Source organism: Mytilus californianus, unplaced genomic scaffold (genome assembly GCF_021869535.1).
Source record: "Mytilus californianus isolate M0D057914Y unplaced genomic scaffold, xbMytCali1.0.p SCAF_4, whole genome shotgun sequence".
NCBI classification, from domain to species: Eukaryota; Metazoa; Mollusca; class Bivalvia; order Mytilida; family Mytilidae; genus Mytilus; species Mytilus californianus.
In genome coordinates this window covers 112460929-112481914 of record NW_026262690.1, presented here as the reverse complement: position 1 = coordinate 112481914, position 20986 = coordinate 112460929, and the positions used below count along the sequence as shown (strand labels likewise).

The 20986-nt window shown below is 32.9% G+C and overlaps 1 protein-coding gene and 13 non-coding genes across 14 annotated transcripts; 7 read left to right on the top strand and 7 right to left on the bottom strand.

Annotated features, from left to right (window-relative positions):
* Positions 1–1310: 1310 nt before the first annotated feature.
* Positions 1311–18435, bottom strand: LOC127737191 (protein PFC0760c-like). Its single transcript, XM_052247723.1, has 3 exons — positions 17889–18435; positions 16327–16572; positions 1311–2122 (listed from the first exon to the last, which is right to left on the bottom strand). The coding sequence occupies exons 1-3, from the start codon at positions 18433–18435 to the stop codon at positions 1311–1313; spliced, it is 1605 nt and encodes a 534-aa protein (XP_052103683.1).
* On the bottom strand, positions 3446–3535 carry Trnay-gua (transfer RNA tyrosine (anticodon GUA)). The gene is given in 2 exon segments: positions 3446–3481; positions 3499–3535. It is a non-coding gene; the product is annotated as a tRNA-Tyr (tRNA).
* Trnai-uau (transfer RNA isoleucine (anticodon UAU)) lies at positions 3911–4020 on the top strand. The gene is made up of 2 exons: positions 3911–3948; positions 3985–4020. It is a non-coding gene; the product is annotated as a tRNA-Ile (tRNA).
* On the bottom strand, positions 4808–4897 carry Trnay-gua (transfer RNA tyrosine (anticodon GUA)). The gene is given in 2 exon segments: positions 4808–4843; positions 4861–4897. It is a non-coding gene; the product is annotated as a tRNA-Tyr (tRNA).
* On the top strand, positions 5273–5382 carry Trnai-uau (transfer RNA isoleucine (anticodon UAU)). The gene is made up of 2 exons: positions 5273–5310; positions 5347–5382. It is a non-coding gene; the product is annotated as a tRNA-Ile (tRNA).
* Trnai-uau (transfer RNA isoleucine (anticodon UAU)) lies at positions 8642–8751 on the top strand. Its single transcript has 2 exons — positions 8642–8679; positions 8716–8751. It is a non-coding gene; the product is annotated as a tRNA-Ile (tRNA).
* Trnay-gua (transfer RNA tyrosine (anticodon GUA)) lies at positions 9539–9628 on the bottom strand. Its single transcript is given in 2 exon segments — positions 9539–9574; positions 9592–9628. It is a non-coding gene; the product is annotated as a tRNA-Tyr (tRNA).
* Positions 10004–10113, top strand: Trnai-uau (transfer RNA isoleucine (anticodon UAU)). Its single transcript has 2 exons — positions 10004–10041; positions 10078–10113. It is a non-coding gene; the product is annotated as a tRNA-Ile (tRNA).
* On the bottom strand, positions 10901–10990 carry Trnay-gua (transfer RNA tyrosine (anticodon GUA)). Its single transcript is given in 2 exon segments — positions 10901–10936; positions 10954–10990. It is a non-coding gene; the product is annotated as a tRNA-Tyr (tRNA).
* Positions 11366–11475, top strand: Trnai-uau (transfer RNA isoleucine (anticodon UAU)). The gene is made up of 2 exons: positions 11366–11403; positions 11440–11475. It is a non-coding gene; the product is annotated as a tRNA-Ile (tRNA).
* Trnay-gua (transfer RNA tyrosine (anticodon GUA)) lies at positions 12263–12352 on the bottom strand. Its single transcript is given in 2 exon segments — positions 12263–12298; positions 12316–12352. It is a non-coding gene; the product is annotated as a tRNA-Tyr (tRNA).
* Trnai-uau (transfer RNA isoleucine (anticodon UAU)) lies at positions 12728–12837 on the top strand. The gene is made up of 2 exons: positions 12728–12765; positions 12802–12837. It is a non-coding gene; the product is annotated as a tRNA-Ile (tRNA).
* A 1433-nt stretch (positions 18436–19868) lies between the features above and the next one.
* Trnay-gua (transfer RNA tyrosine (anticodon GUA)) lies at positions 19869–19958 on the bottom strand. Its single transcript is given in 2 exon segments — positions 19869–19904; positions 19922–19958. It is a non-coding gene; the product is annotated as a tRNA-Tyr (tRNA).
* A 375-nt stretch (positions 19959–20333) lies between these two features.
* On the top strand, positions 20334–20443 carry Trnai-uau (transfer RNA isoleucine (anticodon UAU)). Its single transcript has 2 exons — positions 20334–20371; positions 20408–20443. It is a non-coding gene; the product is annotated as a tRNA-Ile (tRNA).
* Positions 20444–20986: the final 543 nt, after the last annotated feature.

Genomic DNA, 20986 nt, shown 5'->3' with positions numbered 1-20986 from the left:
TTTATATCATCAGTATCTACACAAGTATACAATTCTTTATAAAAATCATATTGCAAATCTAAAATACCATTAATGTCATTAACACATTCATTATTCACATTCAACAATTCCTTTACAGAGTTATTCTCCTGTTTATATTTTTCTAAATTTAAAAGATATTTTGTATTTTTGTCTGATTCAACAGCCCAAACAGCTTTAGATCTGAGAACAGCGCCTCTACATTTTTCTAATTCATATTGAGACAATTCTAATCTCAAACTTTCCAATTTAGCTATATCAATATCATTGCCATTGGCAGCTTTTTCACATAAAGTATTAATTTGCTTTTCTAACCTGAAATAATCTCTTCTATTTTCTTTAGCTATAGAAGAAGAAAAAATTTGGGAATATCTTTTAATTTTATACTTAAGATTATCCCACCATATCAAAATATCTCTATCATATAACTCATTTTCTTTTTCTACAGTTATAATTTCCTTAACTCTTCTAACATACTGTTCATTTTGTAAAAGTGTATTGTTAAGGATCCACAAACCAGGACCTCTTTCTATATTATTACAGTTTAAATTCAATATAACAAAAGCATGATCACTTAAACTAGTTAAGTTATAATATACATTTTGAATACATGGTGACAACTGTCTACTAACTAAAAAATAATCTATCCTACTCTGTTGTAACTCATTATTACTAATACGTTTCCATGAAAATATTCTACTGTGGGTGTTTCTAGCACGCCACACATCATACACATTATTATCATTAACTATTTGATATAATTTTCTACATGGTTCATCTACACTATGTTTTGTTTTGCCACCTTTGTCTAAATTAGACAAACTAGTATTGAAGTCGCCTCCAATAATTAAATTGTCCATATTCTCCGTATACAGTTTTACAAATTCAAAGAACTCTGTTCTTTCAGTTACCGTATTTGGTGCATATAACGATATAATATTGTACAATCTTTCATTCTCAAGAAATGTAACATGTAAAAATCTACCCTTTTCATCAGAATAAACAAATTGTATCTTATCTTTACAATAATTATTTGCAAGTACAGCAACACCTTGTCTACAATTCAAACCATTATTACAAGTGATCTTACCTGTATATAAATGCTTTATACTATCTATATAATTATTATCCCAAAATGTCTCTTGTAAAAGTACAATGCTAATTTTTTTATCATCAATAACACTAACAAAGTTCTGAAAATTATTTACACATCTAAGTCCATTACAATTAAATGAACATATAAGCACCATTGTAAAGATGAAATAAAATAAAATTACATATTTATCCATTGTTTACATCTTAGTACTTTCACAATTTTGACCTACAGATCTAACACCTTTACCATCTAGATTAGGAGTAGGTTTAATTCTTGATCTCCTTTCAAGCTTTTTCTCTTTTTTTTTAAGTTTTCGAGCTTGCTTAGCACTAATAAATTTACCCACATTTTTAACATCACCATCACTATTTATATCCAGTATTTCTACTGAACTTTCATACCCATCACCAGAACAGACAGACAATTCTTCATTTTCTTTTGCACCTTCAGTGGTGATTACTTCATCACCAACCAGGGTGCTAATTATTTCATTCAATGAGAGACTATTCTCCATATCAACATCATTAATTTCATCACTCCCTCCTACAACAGTATCGCAAGAAGGAGTGGTATCATCATCTCTCTTGATTTTTTTACCTTCACTCAATTCTCTGTCTGTTCCGGTAACAAGACTTTCACTCTCAATTATATCTGTTTCAATTGAGCTATCTGTTCTATGATCATCATTGTCATCAATACCATCCTCTGAAATCGGTCGCTTCCTCTTTAAACCATCTGGAGCTCCATTTTGCTCATTGTGCACTTCTACTTCTACTATTGTTAGATTTGAAACGTCTGTTTTTCCAATTTTGTCTGACCCATCCAATTGTATTTTAGCTTCACTGCCCTGTTTTGCTTCATCTTCAATACAGTTTTCACTTGCTATACTTTCATTGTCATGTACATTTTCACTTACAATAGACTTTACCACGGTTTCAGTATCCTCATCATCTGCATGATTTTCATCTGGTCTTCTTTGTATAATAACTTCTGAATCATTGTCATTAGCTACCATAAAAATACAATCTTTTAACGGTTGATCACATTCTGTACATTGACATACGCACGGATATTTGGAACAATCAGTACAAGGACAAACGCACGGATCACTTCGGCATTGGTGACATTTACATACACATGGAACTGTGTCACATGTGTAGCAAGCACATGTACATTTCAAGTTCGCATTTCCGCATATCCTACATTTACACATGCAGAAATATTGTCCACAGTCCGGACAATTGTCTTTATTTTCTTCTCGGTTACGGCTTTCGTGTTCCCATCTTGTTGAAGGCTTGCATACACATTTTAACGGCAAATTATGGCAAAATTTACATTTTTTTGCTCGACAACTTTTCAAGGCATGTCCAGTATCTCCACATCCATAACACAAAAAATGTGGACAATCTTTTCTCATGTGCTCAGGAGATGAACACTCTGAGCAGACTTTTGTTTGGTTGTTATGAACCACGCGATAATATTTGGTGTCGGTACCAAATTTAAAAGGCATTGACCACGGCAGGGATACCACCCCTGGAGGAAACTTACACCTCATGAATCTTGTGCCATCAGCAACTTGAGTCCCAGGTACGGTTCGTCTATAAACAGGTGAAACTACTTTCACTCCTTTACTTTCAATTTTACTTGTAATTTCATCGTCACAAATATAAGACGGTAATTTTATTACTGAAACTACAGTTATGTCCGAAAACATCATACTGCACTCGAAATCTCTATTAGCAATTTCTACGCCCCGTAACATCTTAAATGCATTTTCTTTACAGTCAAATGTTACATCATATGACGATAAATCACATCGTACTACTGCTAATACAGTGTTCATTCCGGTTAAAGTCTCAATATCTTCTATTACAACCCTTTCTCCAATTACTTGTACCGGAATTTTTTCCACCCTAACAGTACATTCTCGCTGGTAATATTTATTACCAGTAACATAATTCTGCGAAAATTGATTTCTGTTATCCCTTGGGTTTCTACGAGAATTTCCGGAATTTGGACGATTCAGCTCCGACTGAGACATTTTTGATTTTCAAAGCAAGCACAGCCTAACAAAAAATGTCAAGCGCACCCAAATCAACCCCCTCCTCCAAACGATTAAGTCGTCAGAGTAGGGGTAAACAACATATAAATAAACAGTTTATCAGTTTCGAAATGTCAATAACAATGCAATGTTCATCAGAATTACCTTTGCTTATGTATATATCATATATAATCCGTAAAAAACAACGAAATTTTTCACGGAGAATTGTTTACACTTCCATCATGGGCTGTGCTCAATTCAGCTCCTCATGTGAAGGTGACAAAAATATATCCCGCGAGGCGGATTCGAACCACCGACCTAGAGATTACTAGATTCTATACCACTACAGTCTCCCGCTCTACCAACTGAGCTATCACGGGCTGATGACAATTACCAGTAAATTTATGTATTTATTGTAGAGAATGTCTACGGAAGTTGGTCATATGATGTGGCCTATTTTGAAGAAATGTTTTCATGTACCATGTTCAATCTTTATATTAGGACATTGCAAAATATCAATTATGATGAACGGAAAAAGTCTGGCTTCCCTATGTTAAATATAATTCTTTGGAATATTCTTTACAGAACATAACAGGAGTGTCCAGAATATATGTTGTCTCATTCATTAAGGTATATGTAAAAAATAACATAGAAAATGGAACGTAAAGATTTATCGGCTTCATTTATAATGCCGACGTTACGCCAGAAAACAACTGTTGTATAAAAGCTTAAGTTTTAAGTCACTTTGTAACATTGCTCCGGTGGCACAATCGGTTAGCGCGCCGTACTTATAGACAGTACCTTCACTGTGCATAGCACAGTATGAGGAATGCGGAGGTTGTAAGTTCGATCCTCACCCGGAGCAATTAGTTTTTTACCTTTCAATTTATTAAATTTGATACCTTCCAGTAACGCTTGTCCACTTGTTACGATCAGAATCTCTTTGACAAGGGAATTGTATCGACTAAAACATGATTTGACCCGGGCTGTATTGGTGAGTATGAGTATGCCTTTGAGTGTACACGTGTAGTTTTGATTCGATATCAATTTACGTACAGTCGTATCATTTCGATGTAAATTTATATGTACGGTTTTCAATTCTTGTTATCTCACCAGCAGCATGTTCGGCAATGTATAGTACTCAAAAATAGAAAATGTGTAATTGAAATGTTCATTCGATAGACTGACTGTCTTGGCATAATTTGAAATGTGTGAGTTTTCTTCAAATTGACAGAGACTGATCACTGGGCATCAGCAAAATAACTCTTCTTTTCTCCTGACTCGTATTGATTTTACTGGTCCAATTTCTGAGATGATAATACCTCTCTAGTATCGTTACAGTCTGTTTGCTTGAATGCGTTAAATTCAGTTGATTGTTCCCACTTTTTTATTTCTTTGCATGCCTGTATATCTAGGAAATTGACCTGGTGCACACTATTTGCCTAAAGCTATTCTATTGACAAGTTATTTTTGTAATGTTACGCATTTAATATATCATTCTCAGTGGTTTTATGTGTTAGTTACTTTATTATTATTTCAACAAGAAAGAAAAACTCAGTGTAATAGTTTCCAAAATTTTATATATGGAGAATAATCTCACATTGGAGAAAAGAACAAATCCTGGGCTATAACGTGAAGGTGACAAAAATATATCCCGCGAGGCGGATTCGAACCACCGACCTAGAGATTACTAGATTCTATACCACTACAGTCTCCCGCTCTACCAACTGAGCTATCACGGGCTGATGACAATTACCAGTAAATTTATGTATTTATTGTAAAGAATGTCTACGGAAGTTGGTCATATGATGTGGCCTATTTTGAAGAAATGTTTTCATGTACCTTGTTCAATCTTTATATTAGGACATTGCAAAATATCAATTATGATGAACGGAAAAAGTCTGGCTTCCCTATGTTAAATATAATTCTTTGGAATATTCTTTACAGAACATAACAGGAGTGTCCAGAATATATGTTGTCTCATTCATTAAGGTATATGTAAAAAATAACATAGAAAATGGAACGTAAAGATTCATCGGCTTCATTTATAATGCAGACGTTACGCCAGAAAACAACTGTTGTATAAAAGCTTAAGTTTTAAGTCACTTTGTAACATTGCTCCGGTGGCACAATCGGTTAGCGCGCCGTACTTATAGACAGTACCTTCACTGTGCATAGCACAGTATGAGGAATGCGGAGGTTGTGAGTTCGATCCTCACCCGGAGCAATTAGTTTTTTACCTTTCAATTTATTAAATTTGATACCTTCCAGTAACGCTTGTCCACTTGTTACGATCAGAATCTCTTTGACAAGGGAATTGTATCGACTAAAACATGATTTGACCCGGGCTGTATTGGTGAGTATGAGTATGCCTTTGAGTGTACACGTGTAGTTTTGATTCGATATCAATTTACGTACAGTCGTATCATTTCGATGTAAATTTATATGTACGGTTTTCAATTCTTGTTATCTCACCAGCAGCATGTTCGGCAATGTATAGTACTCAAAAATAGAAAATGTGTAATTGAAATGTTCATTCGATAGACTGACTGTCTTGGCATAATTTGAAATGTGTGAGTTTTCTTCAAATTGACAGAGACTGATCACTGGGCATCAGCAAAATAACTCTTCTTTTCTCCTGACTCGTATTGATTTTACTGGTCCAATTTCTGAGATGATAATACCTCTCTAGTATCGTTACAGTCTGTTTGCTTGAATGCGTTAAATTCAGTTGATTGTTCCCACTTTTTTATTTCTTTGCATGCCTGTATATCTAGGAAATTGACCTGGTGCACACTATTTGCCTAAAGCTATTCTATTGACAAGTTATTTTTGTAATGTTACGCATTTAATATATCATTCTCAGTGGTTTTATGTGTTAGTTACTTTATTATTATTTCAACAAGAAAGAAAAACTCAGTGTAATAGTTTCCAAAATTTTATATATGGAGAATAATCCCACATTGGAGAAAAGAACAAATCCTGGGCTATAACGTGAAGGTGACAAAAATATATCCCGCGAGGCGGATTCGAACCACCGACCTAGAGATTACTAGATTCTATACCACTACAGTTTTTTTTTATCATTAATAAAATTTTTATTACATATTTACATACTGTCACCATGAGACATTCCTCATTGGTGAGAAGTTTTCTATATACAGAGTTGTTAGTAGTTATCCTCCTACATTAGTAAAAAATAAAATACATCTAGATGAGACACGTTAAAAACTTTAAAAATGGTATAGCATATTAGTCCCAATTTATTTTATAGTGATTCATTCATCAAAAGGGTATATGAATTGAACAGGACAGATTCAATATAAGTTATATATTGAAAGCGAGACAACTCTAAAATATTTTCAAAAGTCGAACACACCTAAATGCGATCGATAATTTTACATTGGAATGTGATCTTTTGTTCTAACAACCAATCAAATTGAAGTAACTGTCTAGACAAACAAAACTATGTTGTCATTTTTAATATCCAATAAAGTGTTATTGTGTAAAAAATACTTATAGAATAATTGTCTTTGTTGTGTCATTTTATAATACGTGTATGCGTATTCAATGTATTTTTTAATTGTGTACTTGAATAAACGAAGTGCATCTATGTCTTTGTCATGAAAAACTTTTAAATTCCGTGATTTGAATATACAAAGTCGGGCTACACTAAGGAAAAAATTTAAAAAATAAGTATTAATAACTTGTGAACGTTTCAAAAACCCAAGTAAAAATAACTGTTCATAATCAATAGAATTAACCATATCAGGCGGGTAATTGATAAAAATGTTGTGTAATATGTCTTTCAGGTAATCATGAAGTGGTTTGAACTTTTGACAAAGTACAAACATGTGACTAAGATTTTCTATACCCTGGCCGCACGTTTTGCATGTGCTAGTATCTGCCTGACCTATTCTGACCAACTTTTCGAGTGTAAAAATAGCTCTATGGACAATCCTATAGTTTAAGCAATGACAATCAGGAGGTAAACAACACTGATTGACAACCAAATAAAGATTTTTGAAATTGAGAGACGGATATAGCTCCGCCCAATGCTTTTCAGCAGAGGGCGTTTCAAAAAATTTTGTCAAAAGAAGGCTGTAAAATAATTTCGTCACAGCACTTCTAATGTGAATTTCTCTATCGTTATCTAAACAAATTTTAACAATCGGAGTAATCTCAACATTCAGAGGATTTTCGGATTTTAATAGTTCTTTCCACTCGTCAGGAATACATCGAATGATTTTATCAAAAGCTGTTTTTATTTGTTCTGTTTTTTCATCAGGAAATTTTTGTTTTATTATTTCATCTATTGAATTCGATGTGAAGAAACCCGGCATAAATTCATAGCAAATGTCTTTTATTCGTATCAAGCCTGTTTGAATGAATTTTTCAAACAGAAGCATTTTACCGTTGCATGTTATGTTTGGATTACAAAACAGCGGATTATTATATACATGTTGCACTTGAAAATCGATTTTCAAATTGGATTTTATTTTATAATACGCGTTTATCATTTCTTGATAGTAAAGCGGTAAGTGTTTAATCTGTTTTGAATTTAAATGCGTATAAACTACATCTTGTTTTAAATCCATATTATCGATTTTAGAGATAAAGTAATCAAACGCACCTTTCCAAATTGATTGACATTCAGGGTCCAAATATTTTTTAAGAAATTTTAATCTAAAGGCTTGCATTTTTAGAAAAATATCAGGAATGTTTAAGCCACCTTCCAGTTTTGTACCTACTACACTTTGATATTTTACTAAATGTGATTTACTTTGCCAAAGAAATTTTATAACAATTAGTCGGATTTCATTTTTAACTTTTTCCGGCAATGGACATACAGTTACAGTATAATATAACCGCGACATTATAAGGGAAGTTAAAACTGTAGCTCGACCTGGTAAAGTTAATTCTCTTTTATTCCAAAAGAACAAAATTGTTTTTATCTTTTTAATTTTATCCTTCCAGTTAAGAAGTTCACATAACTCTTTATCCTTTCCAACATATATGCCTAAAACTTTTGTTACATTTTCACTTTTTTGTATTTGTAATTTATTTAACTCTGAATCAGTAATACTGCCAGAACCTAAACTCATAATTTCAGATTTTTGTTTATTAATTTTAGCACCAGAAGCCTCACTGTACAAATTAAGAAAGTTGGTCATATGATGTGGCCTATTTTGAAGAAATGTTTTCATGTACCTTGTTCAATCTTTATATTAGGACATTGCAAAATATCAATTATGATGAACGGAAAAAATCTGGCTTCCCTATGTTAAATATAATTCTTTGGAATATTCTTTACAGAACATAACAGGAGTGTCCAGAATATATGTTGTCTCATTCATTAAGGTATTTGTAAAAAATAACATAGAAAATGGAACGTAAAGATTCATCGGCTTCATTTATAATGCAGACGTTACGCCAGAAAACAACTGTTGTATAAAAGCTTAAGTTTTAAGTCACTTTGTAACATTGCTCCGGTGGCACAATCGGTTAGCGCGCCGTACTTATAGACAGTACCTTCACTGTGCATAGCACAGTATGAGGAATGCGGAGGTTGTGAGTTCGATCCTCACCCGGAGCAATTAGTTTTTTACCTTTCAATTTATTAAATTTGATACCTTCCAGTAACGCTTGTCCACTTGTTACGATCAGAATCTCTTTGACAAGGGAATTGTATCGACTAAAACATGATTTGACCCGGGCTGTATTGGTGAGTATGAGTATGCCTTTGAGTGTACACGTGTAGTTTTGATTCGATATCAATTTACGTACAGTCGTATCATTTCGATGTAAATTTATATGTACGGTTTTCAATTCTTGTTATCTCACCAGCAGCATGTTCGGCAATGTATAGTACTCAAAAATAGAAAATGTGTAATTGAAATGTTCATTCGATAGACTGACTGTCTTGGCATAATTTGAAATGTGTGAGTTTTCTTCAAATTGACAGAGACTGATCACTGGGCATCAGCAAAATAACTCTTCTTTTCTCCTGACTCGTATTGATTTTACTGGTCCAATTTCTGAGATGATAATACCTCTCTAGTATCGTTACAGTCTGTTTGCTTGAATGCGTTAAATTCAGTTGATTGTTCCCACTTTTTTATTTCTTTGCATGCCTGTATATCTAGGAAATTGACCTGGTGCACACTATTTGCCTAAAGCTATTCTATTGACAAGTTATTTTTGTAATGTTACGCATTTAATATATCATTCTCAGTGGTTTTATGTTTTAGTTACTTTATTATTATTTCAACAAGAAAGAAAAACTCAGTGTAATAGTTTCCAAAATTTTATATATGGAGAATAATCTCACATTGGAGAAAAGAACAAATCCTGGGCTATAACGTGAAGGTGACAAAAATATATCCCGCGAGGCGGATTCGAACCACCGACCTAGAGATTACTAGATTCTATACCACTACAGTCTCCCGCTCTACCAACTGAGCTATCACGGGCTGATGACAATTACCAGTAAATTTATGTATTTATTGTAAAGAATGTCTACGGAAGTTGGTCATATGATGTGGCCTATTTTGAAGAAATGTTTTCATGTACCTTGTTCAATCTTTATATTAGGACATTGCAAAATATCAATTATGATGAACGGAAAAAATCTGGCTTCCCTATGTTAAATATAATTCTTTGGAATATTCTTTACAGAACATAACAGGAGTGTCCAGAATATATGTTGTCTCATTCATTAAGGTATTTGTAAAAAATAACATAGAAAATGGAACGTAAAGATTCATCGGCTTCATTTATAATGCAGACGTTACGCCAGAAAACAACTGTTGTATAAAAGCTTAAGTTTTAAGTCACTTTGTAACATTGCTCCGGTGGCACAATCGGTTAGCGCGCCGTACTTATAGACAGTACCTTCACTGTGCATAGCACAGTATAAGGAATGCGGAGGTTGTGAGTTCGATCCTCACCCGGAGCAATTAGTTTTTTACCTTTCAATTTATTAAATTTGATACCTTCCAGTAACGCTTGTCCACTTGTTACGATCAGAATCTCTTTGACAAGGGAATTGTATCGACTAAAACATGATTTGACCCGGGCTGTATTGGTGAGTATGAGTATGCCTTTGAGTGTACACGTGTAGCTTTGATTCGATATCAATTTACGTACAGTCGTATCATTTCGATGTAAATTTATATGTACGGTTTTCAATTCTTGTTATCTCACCAGCAGCATGTTCGGCAATGTATAGTACTCAAAAATAGAAAATGTGTAATTGAAATGTTCATTCGATAGACTGACTGTCTTGGCATAATTTGAAATGTGTGAGTTTTCTTCAAATTGACAGAGACTGATCACTGGGCATCAGCAAAATAACTCTTCTTTTCTCCTGACTCGTATTGATTTTACTGGTCCAATTTCTGAGATGATAATACCTCTCTAGTATCGTTACAGTCTGTTTGCTTGAATGCGTTAAATTCAGTTGATTGTTCCCACTTTTTTATTTCTTTGCATGCCTGTATATCTAGGAAATTGACCTGGTGCACACTATTTGCCTAAAGCTATTCTATTGACAAGTTATTTTTGTAATGTTACGCATTTAATATATCATTCTCAGTGGTTTTATGTGTTAGTTACTTTATTATTATTTCAACAAGAAAGAAAAACTCAGTGTAATAGTTTCCAAAATTTTATATATGGAGAATAATCTCACATTGGAGAAAAGAACAAATCCTGGGCTATAACGTGAAGGTGACAAAAATATATCCCGCGAGGCGGATTCGAACCACCGACCTAGAGATTACTAGATTCTATACAACTACAGTCTCCCGCTCTACCAACTGAGCTATCACGGGCTGATGACAATTACCAGTAAATTTATGTATTTATTGTAAAGAATGTCTACGGAAGTTGGTCATATGATGTGGCCTATTTTGAAGAAATGTTTTCATGTACCTTGTTCAATCTTTATATTAGGACATTGCAAAATATCAATTATGATGAACGGAAAAAGTCTGGCTTCCCTATGTTAAATATAATTCTTTGGAATATTCTTTACAGAACATAACAGGAGTGTCCAGAATATATGTTGTCTCATTCATTAAGGTATATGTAAAAAATAACATAGAAAATGGAACGTAAAGATTCATCGGCTTCATTTATAATGCAGACGTTACGCCAGAAAACAACTGTTGTATAAAAGCTTAAGTTTTAAGTCACTTTGTAACATTGCTCCGGTGGCACAATCGGTTAGCGCGCCGTACTTATAGACAGTACCTTCACTGTGCATAGCACAGTATGAGGAATGCGGAGGTTGTGAGTTCGATCCTCACCCGGAGCAATTAGTTTTTTACCTTTCAATTTATTAAATTTGATACCTTCCAGTAACGCTTGTCCACTTGTTACGATCAGAATCTCTTTGACAAGGGAATTGTATCGACTAAAACATGATTTGACCCGGGCTGTATTGGTGAGTATGAGTATGCCTTTGAGTGTACACGTGTAGTTTTGATTCGATATCAATTTACGTACAGTCGTATCATTTCGATGTAAATTTATATGTACGGTTTTCAATTCTTGTTATCTCACCAGCAGCATGTTCGGCAATGTATAGTACTCAAAAATAGAAAATGTGTAATTGAAATGTTCATTCGATAGACTGACTGTCTTGGCATAATTTGAAATGTGTGAGTTTTCTTCAAATTGACAGAGACTGATCACTGGGCATCAGCAAAATAACTCTTCTTTTCTCCTGACTCGTATTGATTTTACTGGTCCAATTTCTGAGATGATAATACCTCTCTAGTATCGTTACAGTCTGTTTGCTTGAATGCGTTAAATTCAGTTGATTGTTCCCACTTTTTTATTTCTTTGCATGCCTGTATATCTAGGAAATTGACCTGGTGCACACTATTTGCCTAAAGCTATTCTATTGACAAGTTATTTTTGTAATGTTACGCATTTAATATATCATTCTCAGTGGTTTTATATGTTAGTTACTTTATTATTATCTCAACAAGAAAGAAAAACTCAGTGTAATAGTTTCCAAAATTTTATATATGGAGAATAATCTCACATTGGAGAAAAGAACAAATCCTGGGCTATAACGTGAAGGTGACAAAAATATATCCCGCGAGGCGGATTCGAACCACCGACCTAGAGATTACTAGATTCTATACCACTACAGTCTCCCGCTCTACCAACTGAGCTATCACGGGCTGATGCCAATTCCCAGTAAATTTATGTATTTATTGTAAAGAATGTCTACGGAAGTTGGTCATATGATGTGGCCTATTTTGAAGAAATGTTTTCATGTACCTTGTTCAATCTTTATATTAGGACATTGCAAAATATCAATTATGATGAACGGAAAAAGTCTGGCTTCCCTATGTTAAATATAATTCTTTGGAATATTCTTTACAGAACATAACAGGAGTGTCCAGAATATATGTTGTCTCATTCATTAAGGTATATGTAAAAAATTACATAGAAAATGGAACGTAAAGATTCATCGGCTTCATTTATAATGCAGACGTTACGCCAGAAAACAACTGTTGTATAAAAGCTTAAGTTTTTAGTCACTTTGTAACATTGCTCCGGTGGCACAATCGGTTAGCGCGCCGTACTTATAGACAGTACCTTCACTGTGCATAGCACAGTATGAGGAATGCGGAGGTTGTGAGTTCAATCCTCACCCGGAGCAATTAGTTTTTTACCTTTCAATTTATTAAATTTGATACCTTCCAGTAACGCTTGTCCACTTGTTACGATCAGAATCTCTTTGACAAGGGAATTGTATCGACTAAAACATGATTTGACCCGGGCTGTATTGGTGAGTATGAGTATGCCTTTGAGTGTACACGTGTAGTTTTGATTCGATATCAATTTACGTACAGTCGTATCATTTCGATGTAAATTTATATGTACGGTTTTCAATTCTTGTTATCTCACCAGCAGCATGTTCGGCAATGTATAGTACTCAAAAATAGAAAATGTGTAATTGAAATGTTCATTCGATAGACTGACTGTCTTGGCATAATTTGAAATGTGTGAGTTTTCTTCAAATTGACAGAGACTGATCACTGGGCATCAGCAAAATAACTCTTCTTTTCTCCTGACTCGTATTGATTTTACTGGTCCAATTTCTGAGATGATAATACCTCTCTAGTATCGTTACAGTCTGTTTGCTTGAATGCGTTAAATTCAGTTGATTGTTCCCACTTTTTTATTTCTTTGCATGCCTGTATATCTAGGAAATTGACCTGGTGCACACTATTTGCCTAAAGCTATTCTATTGACAAGTTATTTTTGTAATGTTACGCATTTAATATATCATTCTCAGTGGTTTTATGTGTTAGTTACTTTATTATTATTTCAACAAGAAAGAAAAACCCAGTGTAATAGTTTCCAAAATTTTATATATGGAGAATAATCTCACATTGGAGAAAAGAACAAATCCTGGGCTATAACGTGAAGGTGACAAAAATATATCCCGCGGATTCGAACCACCGACCTAGAGATTACTAGATTCTATACCACTACAGTCTCCCGCTCTTTTTTTTTCTCTTGATAAAATTTTATTCAAATAATACATATAAAAAGAATAATCAGGCTATACTCCTGAAAATTCACATTATCACAATATAAGCATGTAAGATTACAACTTCAATCATATGTAATAGATTCACAATAAATAACACATGATCATGATCACATTAGAAATCAATTTGAATTTGATTGTCTCTAATAATTAATACTGGATTATTTTCACTATAATACTTTTCAAATAATTGTAACGCATTGTTGCGTTTATAATGTTCATAAACATAGTTCACATTTTTAACAAGAGTAGATTTAAAGTACTGTTCTATGTCTATAATCTTATTTTCTAACATTGCAATATTTCGTCTTTTTACAATACAAAATCTTCTTATTGCTAATACACTATTTACAAAATAGTAATTAATATATTTATTCTGTTTGGTCAAACCAAAAATACACATGAACTCAAAACTAAGGTCATTTATATAACTGCCTGAACTCTTATACAAAATATTGTGTAAAAAATTCTTTACAAAATCATTGAAGCGAGTTAACATCGTACACTCTAAAATCAGGTGATTTAAACTCTCAGGTAGAGTTGAGCAAATAGGACATAGTGAGTCCTTTGTAATACGGCATTTAAATAGCCTTTCTTTTGTAAATATAATACGGTGAAAAAATTTAAATGCTATCTCGCGACAATCGCTTTGTAAAAAAGGAAAATTCATGATTTTCTGGACCTTTCTCAGGTCAAAATCTGCGTACATCAAACGCCATCGTGATACAGATTTAGGTTCTCTAGAAAGCTTTGATACAAGCATTTGATAATAAAAACTCGTCGTGGATGGAAGTGAACAAATTTGGACGCCATCTTTAATCACAGGATTTAACACAGGAGTTTTACTAACATGCACATTTGCTTCAACTAACACTTTATACTCATCAGGTATTGTTTCTAACACATTTCTAACTGCATGTAACATTTTATTTTCCGAAACTTCCGGAAATTTTTCTAATACAATCTCTTGAATATAACTTTCTTTCAAGAAACCTGGTTTACATTCATATGCGATATCTTTAATTTTACATACACCTGCTTCAATACATGTCTTAAGATATAACATTTTATTACCATTTGTAATATTTGGATTTAGAAATAGCGGAATATCAAAAACATTTTCTGAATTAACTTCAATATCTACATTTTCACAAATACTTTGCCATGACAAAATCAGACTTTGATAAAACTCTGGTAATGCATCTATTTTTCTATTTCGGAGATCACAGAATAAAAGTTCAATTCCAAGATTCATATTTTCAAACTTAGAAAAGAAATAAAGACAAGTTTGTTTCCAAATAGCACAATAATTTTCATCAAACAGTCTACTCAAGTATTTTAATCTAAAAGCATACATTTTCTGCATAATATCAGGAAAATTCAATCCTCCGTCAACTGCTTTATTAATAATAATCTCATATGCTACAAGAGGAGGTTTATTATTCCATAAAAATTTTAAACATTTCTTTTTTATAAGTATGCAATACTTTTCAGGTATATTTACAACCATTAATGTATACCACAGTTTACTCATAAGTAAGGCACTAATAACACTTACTCTTCCATGAAGAGTTAAATGCCTCATTTTCCAAAAATTCAGAATTTTTGTAATTGATTGTACTTTGGCTTCCCAATTCAAACTTTCACATAGTGTTTTATTTTTTCCAACCCATATTCCTAATAACTGCAAGACTTCATCACATTCTTTTATTTTCCAAATTTTTAAATCATTTGAACAAATTTTTCCTTTTCCTAGTGCTAAAACTTCTGATTTTTCTTTATTCAATTTTGCCCCCGATGCTTTTTCGTACAATTCTAATACCCGAAATGTTTCACTAACTGAATTTTGGTCCACTAAGGTCAAAGTTGTATCGTCAGCATGTACAAAAACTTTTTCTTCAACATTTGTATTTGGTATTACAACACCTCTTATCTCACAATTTTTCTTAATAGCAATACTCAATGGTTCTGCTAATAAAACATATAACAAAGCCGAAATAGGATACCCCTGTTTGACAGAGTTTTTCAATCTAAAGTATGGAGTCAAAAATCCATTACATTTAACTGAACTAAAAATGTTGGTGTAAAATATTTTTATCCAGTTTTTGAATTTATTACCAAATCCAAATTTGTCTAAAACTGCAAAAAGATACTCGTGTCCAGCTCTGTCAAATGCTTTTTCTTGATCTAATTTTAATAAATAACATTCTATATCATCCATTTCTACTAAATCCATAATATCCCTAACACTAGCAACTGTATCAGATATATCTTTTCCTAAGATACAACAGCTTTGATTTGGTGAAATAACTTTTGGAAGTACATACTTAAATCTATTTGCCATAACTCTGGCAAGTATTTTGTAATCAACATTCAACAAGCTAATTGGCCTAAAATTTTTCAAATCTGATTGATCACCTTTGTTTTTAAAAATTATATTTATATTCCCATATCTCATAGATCTAGATAATTCATCATTTTCCTCAATACTTTGATAAATATAGAGTAATACATGCTTTAATTCATTGAAAAAAAACAAATAAAATTCTGCAGTTATACCATCTGGTCCAGGTGTTTTCCCTTTTTTCATACCTTTTAAGGATTTTTCAATTTCCTCAATATTAATTTCATCATCACACATTTCTACATCTTCATCATCAATTTTTACATTAACATTATTCAATAATTCATCAACTGAATGCATATCAATACTAACACAAGAAAACAAATGTTTATAATAATCATGTATAACATCAAGTAAATCATTTGTTTCTGTAACAATTTTCCCATCACAATCTTTTATTTCACTTATCACATTCTTATTCTGTCGATACTTTTCTAATTTCAAAAAATATGCAGTATTTCTATCACTTTCTAGAGCCCACTGTGACTTAGATCTCAAAATTGCACCTTTACATTTGTATGTTTCAATATCTTCTAATTGTATTTTCAATTCTAAAAATTGTTCACTGTTTATCTGAATACCATTTGCAGATTTTACTGATAATTCTTGAATTTTGTTCTGCAATTTATAATATTCCCTGTTTAAATCTTTTTGCTTTTCTTTGCCATAAATTTGGCTTAATCTTTTAATAGTAAATTTTAAATTATCCCACCAAATTAAAGGATTTGACACAGAAAAATCTGACCCAATTTCCTCTGCAAATAGTCTCTTCATTTTATCAGTAAATAATTCATCTTGTAAAAATGAATTATTAAAAATCCACACACCTGGACCTCTTTCTACATTACAAAAATCTACCTTCATGCTGACAATACTATGATCACTAAAACTAGTATCCTTATAATGAATATTCTTAATACATGATTTTAAATCCAATGAAACTAGCAAATAGTCTATTCTGCTTTGGGTTAAAAACCCTTGTACAACCTGTTTTCTAGAAAAAACTTTTGTATTAACATTTCTATTTCTCCATATATCATATAAACCTTTTTCTTGCATAAAATTACATAAGGATTTTACAGCCTTATCATTACAATGCAGGGTTTTCCCACTCTTATCTAAACTGGATAATGTAGTATTAATATCTCCAGCAACTAATACATATTTTCCTTTACTAATTTTTTGTTTACACTTTAAGAAAAACTCATACCTTTCATTTACATTATTTGGTGCATATATATTATAAATGTCAATTAATTTATCATTGATTGTCCCTTTTATATGAATAAATCTTCCATCATCATTTTCCACTTCTAAAAAAATATTTTTTAATTTCTTACTAACAAGAATAGCAACACCTTGCCTGTTATTACCACTATTACTATAAAAAATATCTCCCTCCCAAATAGTTTTATCTCTTTTAATTCTTTCTACAAACAAATCATTCCAAAATGTTTCTTGTAAACATATTATATCATAAAATCTGTCATTACACAATGAAAAAATACAATTCCTTTTATTACTGTCACAAAGTCCGTTACAATTAAGACTTATAACATTGAACATAGCCATTACTATATAAAATATATTGAGTATTATATAATATTTACAATCCATTTTTATTTGTTTCTATTTTTTTTCTGATGTGCCAACATAGCGGCCTTTACATTAACCTTAACCTTCAATGGCTTTCTTCTTGCATTTTTTTTAAACACATTTTTGCATTTTTCTTCTACACTAGCCCACTCACTTTCTTCAGTCAATGGGTCAGTGTCCATACTAATTTCGTCTAATTCACCACAAACACCATCATCTCCTCCCTGGCTGCATTTTTGTTCCAGAGAGGGGATGATACTAATTTTTTCATCATTAACAGTTGTTTCACATGAAACATTTTCATTCATAATTTCATTTGTACTTAACAATAAATTACATTTACTAATATTACTAACAGTTACAATTTGTCCATCTGAAATTTGCTCACTGTCTTTATCCGTCATCTCGGTCGCGATCTTTGTCTTTACACCATTGTCGGTCGCGATCTTTGTCTGTTCACTATTGTCAGTCGCGATCTTTGTCTTTTCACCATTGTCGGACGCGTTATCAACGGTTTCTGTAACATCATCCTCCATGGCTTCATCAGCGTCGGTAAATTCATCCTCATCATCCTCATCTCCATTACCAATACCATCACCAATTTCTCCATTACCATCGTCATCATTTCCATTACCATTACCATCATCATCAGCGTCTTTTCCATTCCCATCCTCACCATTAACTTCCACATCATCACACATAATACTACTTGTGTGTATATCGGCCACAACTTTTACGACCTTTGACTTTTTCACATCATCACTGGTTCCCTGTTCCGAACTAATGCCTGAGGGACCAATATCTGACGTATTCACACTAACAAGGTCATTTTCAATTTCACTTTCTTTTAATTCTGCATTGTTTTCTTCCCTACTGGTGTTAATTTCTTGATATTTTCTTTTATTGTCAGAAACACTACCCCAGGGTGTTTTTCTCTTTCCTTCGGGTATTTGACCAAATCCTTCTCCAAAATACCGCTTTCGTGTGAGACAATCACAATCAGTTTTTGTCCGTAGGCAACTCTTACATTTATTCTCTAAACAGTTTTTACTAATATGTCCCTGTTGACCGCATTTAAAACATTTAAATTCTGGACAATCTCTATATAAATGTTCAGCACTATAACAACCAGAACAAACTTTGACCTGGTCATTATGAATAACCCTATAATATGCTGTGTCTTTCCCGCTCACTGTAAATTTCATAGAATATGGTATTGAGGCAAGTGTAGGTGGTAATTTTACTTTAAAAACCCTAGTACCATCATATACATTCGATCTGGTGCTCATTTTCCTTTTCCTAATGTCAGTTACTATTTCAACACCCATTCTATCAAATCTATCAATTATTTCTTCATCTGTTACGTACATGCTCATATTAAAAATTGAAACAATTCTAAATACGGAAATCAGTTCGTTTACACTACATGATTTACCTTGTATCGACATACTATCTCCTGATATTTCTCCAACATTTCTCCTTTCCCGTATTACTACTTCATAGCCGGTATCATTCTTTGGAACACACGCTAAAACAGATCCTACCCCCATTTCTTCTCAATTTCATCTATCACTGGTTCTGGGGAAATCAATTTAGTACTGCCAACATTCACACGAACCGTTTGTTCCTTTGAATAATTATCATCCAAAGGGTACGTTTTGTCACCCATCCCGGGTGACAAATCAAAGTCTTTTTCAACAAAAAAGTTGAAAAAATAAAACGATATTAATGTATATTATCACATTCTGACGCAATATATACAAAATCACATATACGATGACTTGAAAAAACACAGTTTTTAATTTAGATTGACTCTCTCGATATAAACACCTGTTTACTCTTTCATAGGTCAACCGGAAGTCCACTTTTTTATTTCTTTGCATGCCTGTATATCTAGGAAATTGACCTGGTGCACACTATTTGCCTAAAGCTATTCTATTGACAAGTTATTTTTGTAATGTTACGCATTTAATATATCATTCTCAGTGGTTTTATGTGTTAGTTACTTTATTATTATTTCAACAAGAAAGAAAAACTCAGTGTAATAGTTTCCAAAATTTTATATATGGAGAATAATCTCACATTGGAGAAAAGAACAAATCCTGGGCTATAACGTGAAGGTGACAAAAATATATCCCGCGAGGCGGATTCGAACCACTGACCTAGAGATTACTAGATTCTATACCACTACAGTCTCCCGCTCTACCAACTGAGCTATCACGGGTTGATGACAATTACCAGTAAATTTATGTATTTATTGTAAAGAATGTCTACGGAAGTTGGTCATATGATGTGGCCTATTTTGAAGAAATGTTTTCATGTACCTTGTTCAATCTTTATATTAGGACATTGCAAAATATCAATTATGATGAACGGAAAAAGTCTGGCTTCCCTATGTTAAATATAATTCTTTGGAATATTCTTTACAGAACATAACAGGAGTGTCCAGAATATATGTTGTCTCATTCATTAAGGTATATGTAAAAAATAACATAGAAAATGGAACGTAAAGATTCATCGGCTTCATTTATAATGCAGACGTTACGCCAGAAAACAACTGTTGTATAAAAGCTTAAGTTTTTAGTCACTTTGTAACATTGCTCCGATGGCACAATCGGTTAGCGCGCCGTACTTATAGACAGTACCTTCACTGTGCATAGCACAGTATGAGGAATGCGGAGGTTGTGAGTTCGATCCTCACCCGGAGCAATTAGTTTTTTACCTTTCAATTTATTAAATTTGATACCTTCCAGTAACGCTTGTCCACTTGTTACGATCAGAATCTCTTTGACAAGGGAATTGTATCGACTAAAACATGATTTGACCCGGGCTGTATTGGTGAGTATGAGTATGCCTTTGAGTGTACACGTGTAGTTTTGATTCGATATCAATTTACGTACAGTCGTATCATTTCGATGTAAATTTATATGTACGGTTTTCAATTCTTGTTATCTCACCAGCAGCATGTTCGGCAATGTATAGTACTCAAAAATAGAAAATGTGTAATTGAAATGTTCATTCGATAGACTGACTGTCTTGGCATAATTTGAAATGTGTGAGTTTTCTTCAAATTGACAGAGACTGATCACTGGGCATCAGCAAAATAACTCTTCTTTTCTCCTGACTCGTATTGATTTTACTGGTCCAATTTCTGAGATGATAATACCTCTCTAGTATCGTTACAGTCTGTTTGCTTGAATGCGTTAAATTCAGTTGATTGTTCCCACTTTTTTATTTCTTTGCATGCCTGTA

What these genes read in the sequence shown, in the direction of transcription:
- LOC127737191 (XM_052247723.1), bottom strand. Translation starts at nt 18,435, where the DNA reads ATGTGTGATGATGTGGAAGTTAATGGTGAGGATGGGAATGGAAAAGAC. An exon ending in TGACCCATTGACTGAAGAAA is followed by an intron (nt 16,573 to 17,888) that starts GTGAGTGGGCTA and finishes TTTTGAAATTAG; the next exon opens with AAAAGTATCGACAGAATAAG. An exon ending in AATTGAAAAATCCTTAAAAG is followed by an intron (nt 2,123 to 16,326) that starts GTATGAAAAAAG and finishes TTTTTATGGTAG; the next exon opens with CTAATGACAATGATTCAGAA.